General features: G+C 38.9%; 1 protein-coding gene across 6 annotated transcripts in view; it reads left to right on the top strand.

The window, feature by feature from the left end:
• The first annotated feature begins 125 nt into the window (after nt 1-125).
• The window catches only part of SEC23A (SEC23 homolog A, COPII coat complex component), a 28602-nt gene continuing 18793 nt past the window's right edge, over nt 126-9934 (top strand). Inside the window, exons 1-11 of one of the 6 annotated variants that reach the window (XM_083837591.1) lie at nt 126-273; nt 481-651; nt 1890-2256; nt 4529-4770; nt 6024-6081; nt 6328-6414; nt 7032-7268; nt 7374-7453; nt 8269-8413; nt 8759-8917; nt 9714-9829. In XM_083837591.1, coding sequence (XP_083693717.1) covers nt 4550-4770; nt 6024-6081; nt 6328-6414; nt 7032-7268; nt 7374-7453; nt 8269-8413; nt 8759-8917; nt 9714-9829 — 1103 coding nt within the window. In that variant the 5' untranslated portion in view covers nt 126-273; nt 481-651; nt 1890-2256; nt 4529-4549. The other 5 variants (XM_083837593.1, XM_083837590.1, XM_083837595.1 and 2 more) reach the window with 5 other exon arrangements.

The raw sequence follows: 9934 nt of genomic DNA, 5'->3' as shown, positions 1-9934 counted from the left end.
GTTTTAAAAAGCAGTATTTTTTTTCTTTTCTCTGGATTACCAGAGTTCTGAACAAACATCAACCCTAACTCCTCCTCTCCGCTGACTTTTGTTTGTTTTAAGGTGTTTCCAAAACCACATACCTGTAACAAAGAGTTTTAATGCTGAAGTCCGGATCTAACATCCTGGTGGAGTATGTGACCACTGTAGCCATCACTTGAAATAAAACCTGCTAACCTAAAACCACAGTGATTTCTCTGGGAAGGTTGACCAGCAGTCAAGGAAAAATCTTTGGTGAGTCAAGCTGTAAAAAGTTATCTTCTAAAACTTTGGTAATATTTAGAACTTATTTCTTTTTATGTGTTGTGAAGTCAAGAACTATGAACAGAACAAGATGCCAGAGATACAAATGTACTTTAAATATACTTCCTGTATTGAGATTTTTTTTTTTCTGGAACTTTTGATACTGTTTAAGCCAAATAACAATTTAAATTATTACAGATAGTCTTCCATGGACAACAAAATTGTTACTTAGAAGTTTTACCACAATGTTGATGCAATGGCTAGTCAATATGATTCACTGGAAGAAGAGGAAAAAGAAACTGGAATGGAATACTGTTTCTTCTTCTCAGCGGTCTAGGCGTTATGGAAGAATACTTTCCCAAAGAAAAGGTAAGTTGCCGTCAGTGGATATGCACTGCTGACTAAAAAAAATCTGACTCATAAACTAAAAATTCTTCATTAAGAAAAATAAAATACTATTGCTGTACAAACTAATAATGGCAGATAACATTTTCTCAGAATGTGTACATACAGTATTAGGACCCAATTTTCTGCTCTATTTTATTGCTTCTCTTTACTTTTCTGTGGTTTGCGCCATCATGGCAGCTGCAAGACTTAAAGGTAATTTAGAACATTGGATTGAGTCACTATGTAATGAAATTTAATTTCGCTAATGACTGATTAAAAATACTGTATACCTTTTATATGTACTATAAACTTTCCAGTTCTTCTGACTGATTAAAAATACTGTATACCTTCTATATGTACTGTAAACTTTCCAGTTCTTCCTTCTTCCCTTTTAAGCATTTTCAAATGTTTCAGCTGTCTCTTTTTCTCTTGTTGTCCATAGATCTCCTACAGTTCTGACTTTGGGACTTGTGTCTTTTCATTGCATTTTTCTGAAAATGTTCAACACAGTACTTGATTACTCTTGAAATTATAACACTGAATTACTTTCAGTGCATCTGTTTGAAAGTCATCCTGTTTTTTTTTCTTTTTTTGCCAAACTGAGGAGGTTACATGCCCTTGGCAATCTTCAGTTTAATACTCCCACAGCTGGTAGTGAGATTCGAGGATGTGGAATTTTAAAATCCCTTCAAGTTTTGCTTTTGTTTATCTGCTCATGTTTCTAGGCTAAAGAGGACAGGCAAATAATATCAGAGAGGGTAATGGCATAGAAATTCTATCACAAAAATATTTGACATGTAATAAATTAGGATAAAGATGTTTTGGTTGTTCTTTGGTTGATGGTCATAGCATTTTCAGAGTCACTGTGAGGGAGGACGTGGTATACAGCAGAATGTTTCTCTGTCCTCCCCCTTGTCTGTATCACTGGCACTAGGATTTCTCAGGATCCTAAGACAGAGGCTGCTGTTTTTGCCTTTTGTGGCAGGCTTGTTTAAAAAGCCCTGAGACCTAGATATCACTGTAACTTGGGTTTTGTGGGGAAAAAAAAGAAGAAAAAAAAAGAACAAAGCCAAGACTGTATAGTTAAGTCTACATGAAGCTTTCTGTGCAGATATTAAATAAACATATGTTCTATTTCTAAATATTTCTAATTGTCAGATGGAAATATCTCATGATGAAAAACACCAGAAATATAATTTCAATATTTTTTTTTTCCTCAGGGAGTCTGATAAAAAAACCCTTCCAGATTAAGAAGTTGACACAAACACGTGGAAAACGGGTGACATACAGAGTGAATTCAGGGACTCTGAGAAGCTCGGCTGGCTTGGTCCTGGGGATTTATGCCAGACCCTAGCAAAAAAGAAGACAAGCGCGGCGAGGTAACGGAGAGGTAGATCCGCACGCAGGTGGAGGTGCGGACACGCAGCGGCCTCAGCTACCCGGTGCCACGAGTGAAAGGGAGAGAAGGCCAAACTCCCTCTGGCGGATAGATGGATGCATCATTTCCCCCTCACACTTCAGAGGAAGATCTTTAAAAGAAAGCTGCAAGCCGAATGTGACTTGGAAAACAAGCAGCCCCTGAGGACGGTAAGGCGAAGCACAGCCGTGCGGGCTGCCTACCCGCCGCCCCCGACTGCTGGCCCGCTGCGGGCAGAGCCGGCCCGGCCCCACCGGGCGCAGACGGGGCTGGGGAGCGGCGGAGCTCAGCCCGCCCCTGTCCCGGCCCGGCCCGGCCCGGCCCGCCGCTCTCTGCCCCTTGACGTGGCGGGGACCCTCCCGTCAGCCATGTTGGCTGCGTCGGCAGCGCTGCCGCGGCTGCGTGCGGGAGGCGGGGAGCGAGGCGGGAGGCGGCCGGGACGCGGGGTGAGCGGGCACGGCGGGGCGCCGGGGCTGGAGCCGGAGCCGGAGCCGGGCGGTGGGAGCGGGGGGCACCGCGGGGAGCCTCTGTGGGGTTTTGGGGCACCCCTGGCCGGCTGCTGGGCCGGGAGCCCCCCCGTCGTCCTCTGAGGAAAGGCCCCGGCACCCGCTGAGGTGGAAGGTGGGGGAAAACGCCGCGTTGGACTTGAGGTGGGGTGCCGCTGCCCGGGGACTAACTGTGGTGCCCTCAGAGACGGCTGAAGATATACAGACGTCGTGCTTAGGCTGGCCCTGGTGCATTTGGATCTGTTTATTATTTTATTATTTTTTTAGGTGTGTTATTATGTACCCAGATTGGTTTTAAAAAGTCTAACAGGACTGGGAAGGTAGGTTTGGCTGATGGCCGTGTGAGTAAATATGTGACAACTAGATTCTTATGTTGTCACTTTGACCACTTGTGGTTGATTTAGATACGTATTAAATCATTCTCCTCATACTGACCTCTTGGAAATGAATAGATTTGTATTTGAAGTGCTAATGTCTGTAGAGAGAAATGTTTTGGTTTTGTATGTGCTTCTAAGGATTAGTGGATATTATTTTGGTGACCGTCTGTACTGGGACACATTTTTGAGTGGCGTGTAAAAGTGCTGAGCTTGAAGCAAGAGCATTTAGAATAACCTGTTTTGAAGAAACTGCATCATTACTGTTTGCACTTCTAGAACAGCGATTTAAAATAATGTAATTTCAAAGTAAGGTATTTCAAAACTGTTCATCCAGCTATATGGTAGCTTTATCCATGCTGAGTGGTGTGTCAAGCATGTTTGATATGTATAGTGGTTAGAAAGTCCTAACTGCACTCTTGCATCCAGTCAGAGTAATTGCATCAATACTATTACTTACCTGAGAATGAAACCTTTATACTCAGCTTGTGACTTTTTATGCAATTCAGGTGTGGCTTCTTTGAGTGTGATACAGAGTGAACTTGCTATGATGCAGGAGTGGGAGGTAAACAGCCTCAGCAGTGGGAAGAAACAAGCCAGGAAGGATTGATGGGTGTCTTATCCTGCAGCCCAGCTGGAGCAGTGACACCCCAACACTGAGCTGTTGCTGTTCAGCTGCTCTGAAAATCTGTTTTCAGTGGTTTTCTGAGGTGGGCAGTATGTGTTTTGTGATTCTCAGGCGGATGAAGCCTTTGTTAGGTAGCCTGTAGATCAGGAGGGTTTGCTGTTCTGGTCTCATGTCAGACATCTTCGCAGCTATCCTAGAAAACGTAAGATGAAATATGTAAGCGTTCATGGCTTTTAGAAAGGAAGGAAAAGATGGAGGAAAATTTGATTATTAGCAGGTTCTGCCTTCTGAATAGGTAATGCCTATTAGAAAGTAACAGTATTTAACTCATTAAATCCAACAACTCTTTTCTGTATATACATGTACTTTATTAGTCACTGCACAGTGGTGTTTGTATGTTGCCCTCCGTGGTGCAGTGACTGATTAGTAAAAATAACGTTCATGTACAGCCATTTCAAATGTAGCTGGATTAACATGTGGAGAAAAGACTTCAAAGTCCAGTACAGGAATTGGGAATTCGTGTTAGAGCTGGAGCGGGTGGACTTTGTAGCAGATTCTTATGAAATGGCTGAAGTGGTCTCTGAGTTGCAATTTTCTCAGTCGTTTTAGGAGATAATTTTAAAAAGAGAAATGATTCAGTTATTTGGTTTGTGCTTATACCTAAGGCTGTTTCCTCATGCTTATTGTTGTACCACTATCCCATTTTTCAGGGATAGTGTTCCTTCACCTGTTGCATAGAGCAGTGATGGATTTCGATGTATTAGCAAAGAAACTTAATAAATTCTACATCTGTTTCACATACATACATTTCTTGCTTGTTTGTTGCTTAAATTAAGAACCAATCAGAAGATGACTGTCATCAAGTACATTCACTATTTAGTATTTGCAATGCTTGTGTTTCCACATTCTGCTAATGGTTATCTTTTTATTTTAGTGCTAAACAGAGAAGTTGACCATGACAACCTTCCTGGAATTTATCCAGCAGAATGAGGACAGAGATGGAGTTAGATTCAGCTGGAACGTTTGGCCTTCGAGTCGACTTGAAGCCACGAGAATGGTAGTCCCAGTGGCTGCCCTTTTCACGCCACTGAAAGAACGGCCAGACTTGCCTCCTATTCAGTATGAGCCAGTTTTGTGCAGTAGGACCACGTGTCGAGCTGTTCTGAATCCCTTATGGTAAACCTAATATATTATATCAGTATCTTTCCTTACAAACCAATATTTAGAATAGTGCCAGCTAAACTGTGCAAAAGATGCAGTTTGCTGGAGTTCAAATATTCCTCACGTCTGTATACAGTTCAGACTTCTAGATGTGAAGATCTATAAGCATAAACTTTTAAGGTGTAACGTAATTTAAACATGGCTTTCAATTAACTAATTGTTTCAGCGTACTTCAGTACATTATTTTTCTGGAACTATGTATCTTGTGAGTTAGTATATTACTGCGTTTCACCTCTAGGAAATCACTCGGGTGAAAAGTTGTGCTATCTACTTGTAATTATTGGGCCCTGGTATAGTTTAATTTGCAAGTACAATAAATGACGTTTCTTACTAGCCTTAATTAATTTGTAGACCAAAGCAAGTTAGGTGATTTAACTTACCAAAACAGAAGCTAAAAGAAGATGTGATAGATAAATAAATAAATACACCAGAAGCAGGCCTGAAAGAGGGTAAAATCAGAGGGTATCAGGCTAGATAATCTGCAGCCCCTTGAATTAGCATAGCTCATTTGATCTTAATAGAGCTGTGTATGTTTACAGCATGCTTGGATTTATGGAAAGATTTAATGATAGATTTAAAAACCTTTGCTATTTTAGACAGGAGAAGATGCTTCCTGTCTCCTAGCAAGAAGTGTACCTTGAAAACATATAAAATTTTCTTTCCCGTAAGATGTGAATAGGACTTTGTAAAATACCCGTATGGCATGAAGATACAAGTTGCATTTTTTAAAGCTATTTGAATGCAAACAAAAATGTAGCTGAAAGGGGCTCACCCTTTGGAAAAAAATCTTTTTTGCACAAGAGAAATAGCTGTCAAGTTGGAACCTTTTTATTAGGGCATAATATATATACAGCAGAGTCCCAGACTCTTAACGGGCATAAACTCAGAAAAGAGAAAAATGCAAAAACAGAGAGGCTTAGAATGATTTCCCTAAAAACATGCAGAAAAGGTCTAATAAACGCGCTGACTGTGTATTCGTAAGTTTCTTACTTGCTCTCTTTTCTTGAAGACCCTTATTCCTCTCTAAAGACAACAATTTGCCTGGTATGTGTGTAAGACTGAATTTTATTTTGAATTTTTAATGGGGATATCTAGGAAGAAGCTTTTTCAAAGCCGGTATGTTTTTGAAAAATTAAATGTATTCTAAGGTCATTGGAGGAAAACAAATTTTTCATACAATCTAAACTTTTCTTACTGTATTTTTACAGCCAAGTGGATTATCGAGCAAAACTTTGGGCTTGCAACTTCTGTTACCAGAGAAATCAGGTAAGAAAATGAAGCATTCATTTTGTAAGGTGAAAGTGAAAAATTCTCATTTTTCAAATCATAGCTGTGAACTGAAATGGACAGCGAGAACACAAGTATGTAATTATATCATCAGAGATTGCATTGAGATTTTTTTTAATGACAACAATAGTGAGCTTCTGTTGTGGCGGCAAGTAGCCCATACGTATGTTTTTGCTGAAGTTACAGTCTTCTGTGTATACTTAATGTTTATGTTTTTATTTGCAGTTTCCTCCTACCTATGCTGGCATATCTGAAATGAATCAGCCAGCTGAACTTTTGCCGCAGTTCTCTAGCATTGAATATGTAGTACAGGTAAAGTCATTAAATAAAAACTTTAATATTATCTATAAGCTAACAGTGTACAAAAGGAATTAATTTTGATTTTATTTCTTCATTGCATTTTAATGACTGAGTCTATATGTGCTTGTTAGTAGATTGAAAGTTTGTCATCAATTGGAAATGGAAAACCTAAGTTTTTGTCAGAACACAAGGATAGCTAATAAGATTGCTGTTTAAAAAAAAATGAAAAAGCAAAAACTGAAACAAAATGAGGTTTCTTTTAAAGACGATATTTCTCTTAGGTATTTCTTTAAGTTTCTTCTTAAACTAGGAGTTTAATTTGTGTTTGTGCTGGGGGTTTCCTTACTGCTGCTGCTAGCTCAAACAATTTTGACACAAAGGATTTTTTTTCATAGTAAGCATTTAATTTTTGTGCAGAGTTTATTATGATTTGGATTTTGTTCCCCTTCAGCCTTGGATACTGATTACTACTTGTGAGGGAGGAGGGAGGTAAATTAGATGGAACACTGACGTTATTGGTGTGAATAAAATAAATAAACATACATAACATGTACTTTATTTGTTCATTTTTGATCCTGTAAATATTGCAAGATTTGTTTTTCATGTGATGATATTTTTATTCCTTAAAGCGTGGTCCTCAGATGCCTTTGATATTTCTTTATGTTGTGGACACATGCATGGAAGATGAAGACTTGCAAGCTCTGAAAGAATCCATGCAAATGTCGCTTAGTCTTCTGCCACCAACTGCGTTAGTGGGTCTCATTACCTTCGGGCGAATGGTGCAGGTTCATGAGCTTGGCTGTGAAGGAATTTCCAAAAGTTATGTCTTCAGAGGAACAAAGGACCTTTCTGCAAAGCAGCTTCAGGTAACACACAAAAGCAAACAAAAAGAAGTTACCGAGATGATGATGAACTTCAAATAGTTTGCTAACAATTTTTTTTTTACTGAAATCTTACTTATTTGACTGCAGGAAATGCTAGGACTGACAAAAGTAGCTGTTTCACAAGTCGGCCGGGGTCCTCAAGTGCAACAGCCACCACCTTCTAACAGGTAATGTGCTTAAAACATTTAAAAACTCATTTTGGCTACACTGATTTGCTGGAAAATTTATGTCATGTGATAATGGAAAAAATCAACCAAGAGTTGAACCTTCTGGTTGGTCACAAATTCACTTGGAAAACGGTGGCTGTAGCTTGTTTCTGTCCTGGCAGTTTGTATTGGGAAGAAAAGACATAAGGTGTGGTAGTCAAATTATCTAGATGACATTTTGGAAATGTTCTGAGAATGTGTTACTTAGTTAGTTACAGATCTATAGTATGCCTGTGTCCCTGTTGGTTGGTATGCTGGAAGGTATTAATGGCTGCTTCAATGCCTCTCTTTTATGTCAATGTCCAGTTTTGTCTTCCCTTTTTCTGTATTCTGCTCCTTGCTCCTCCCCTATTGTGTCTCAGTTGGAAATTGTTGGCTGTTGTTTGAGTCTTGTGAGAGAAATTCTTTGTGTGTTAATGTTTATTCTGATGTTTGATATATATGTATATTTTTTCTTTCACTGAAGTAGCAAAGCTTGTTTCTTTTTGAGATTCTTAGGTGATTATCTGCTGTGTTCTTTTGGTTAGGCATGGTTCTTTCTGGATAGTCGCTACATTTCTAAGTCAGCAAATTTTTGTTTTATGAACTCTTTGTTGAACTTCTTAAGTTGAAAATTTCCCAAACTGCATTGTCTTGGTGAAGCAGAGGCATTGCTCTGAATCCAGACTAGAATGTCTGATATTGCTGATATGTGTCATCTTTGTTGCAGGTGAGCAACTGGTATAATTTTTATATTAAAATTACAATCTAAATCAATTCCATGTGTTTCTTTCCAGATTTTTGCAACCAGTGCAGAAGATTGATATGAATCTTACTGATCTTTTGGGTGAACTGCAGCGGGATCCTTGGCCCGTTCCACAAGGGAAAAGGCCCTTACGTTCCTCTGGAGTGGCTCTTTCTATAGCTGTAGGACTCCTTGAGGTAATAGCTTTAACTACAGTTGGGCTAATATGTAAATAGGTATCTTGTTGTAGAAAAGCTGTCCCAGTCAATATGTAAAAGCTTTAGTAATTGTTGCATGTTAGATTAGTGTGATGATTCTGATGAATATCATCCCATACATGCATAGCATATTGCAGGTGTTTAAATATACATTTTAATGAGGTAAGTTTGAGACTTTGAATTAGCAAGGAATGTAAGGTTTTGGAGAAAAAAAATACCATTATTTTTAGAATCCTATTAGCGTGGTAAATACGTGTATAGCTATTTCTTCTGTTCAATTTGTAGCAAAAACTGGTGGTTTCATTTGTCTGTTATTTCCTGCAGTGCACTTTTCCTAACACCGGTGCACGTATAATGATGTTCATTGGAGGACCAGCTACACAAGGACCTGGGATGGTTGTAGGGGATGAACTGAAGTTACCTATAAGATCCTGGCATGACATTGAAAAAGACAATGCTAAATATGTTAAAAAGGGCACTAAGGTAAGAGAAGATAATGGGTGATGTTTTATGCACTTTAAGTAAACATTTACATTGTCTGGCACTGTAAAATACTGTTAGTAGTGGTAGCAAAGGTGGGAATTGTGTGTTTTTGTTAAAATGTCTCTGAATGTCTTCAGAAACTTCTCCAAAAATGTCAGTATATTGACTTAGAACTCTGTCCAGCTCCTATTAAAGTTCTTTGGAGTGTTTCCCAGATTTATCTTGGTGCAGATTCATGTTACTAAATGGGATATTTAGCGTGAGGCTGTCTACTTCTAAGACAACTGCTCAAGAACATCTCTGTAGTTGCAGGGATGGTTAGTCAGTAGTGTTTAGGCCCGGTTCCCTTCATCCTAAATGTACATTTGGGCAGGTGAACTTCATCCAAAACCTGGTGAATTAATCTTGACTGATTATAATGAAAGCCAAATTATTAGCTCAGTCACAGGCACCTGTCATTGTAAATGCTTGAGATTAGAGAAGTAAATTCAGTTCTGTGATTTGGATCTAGTCATTAACACACAGTTGAAAAAGAAAAAATCAAGGTAATTTTCTACTTTAAGTAGCAACTATTGGTCTTCTAGGGTGCGTCACGTTCTCAGCTGGTCAGAAAATAAAACACAGGTGTTGAAATTCCAGACTAAAATTCAGGAAAAAAAAAATCTTTTATTAGAATATGATGTGAGTAAAGTCAGATAATGATGTTCTAGAAAAATTTGTGGAGTCTAGGATTTAATGTAAAGATGAGTGTTCACATCATAAATTGCTATGAACTGTATTTTCATCTTGGATTTAGCATTTTGAAGCACTGGCTAATCGGGCTGCAACAAATGGTCATGTTGTTGACATATATGCATGTGCATTGGATCAGACTGGTCTTCTGGAGATGAAGTGTTGTCCCAACTACACTGGGTATGTGCCCGTTCATTTTTAAGTAGTATGTGAAGATGCTTTTTTTTTTTCTTTTTTTACTTTTTTGAACTATTTAACAGGAAAACTTGGCAAAAACATCCTGCA

The sequence above is a fragment of the Anser anser genome, assembly GCF_964211835.1.
Source record: "Anser anser genome assembly, chromosome: 5".
Classification (NCBI taxonomy): domain Eukaryota; kingdom Metazoa; phylum Chordata; class Aves; order Anseriformes; family Anatidae; genus Anser; species Anser anser.
The sequence above is the reverse complement of the archived record's forward strand: the minus strand, read 5'-3'. Positions and strand labels throughout refer to the sequence as shown.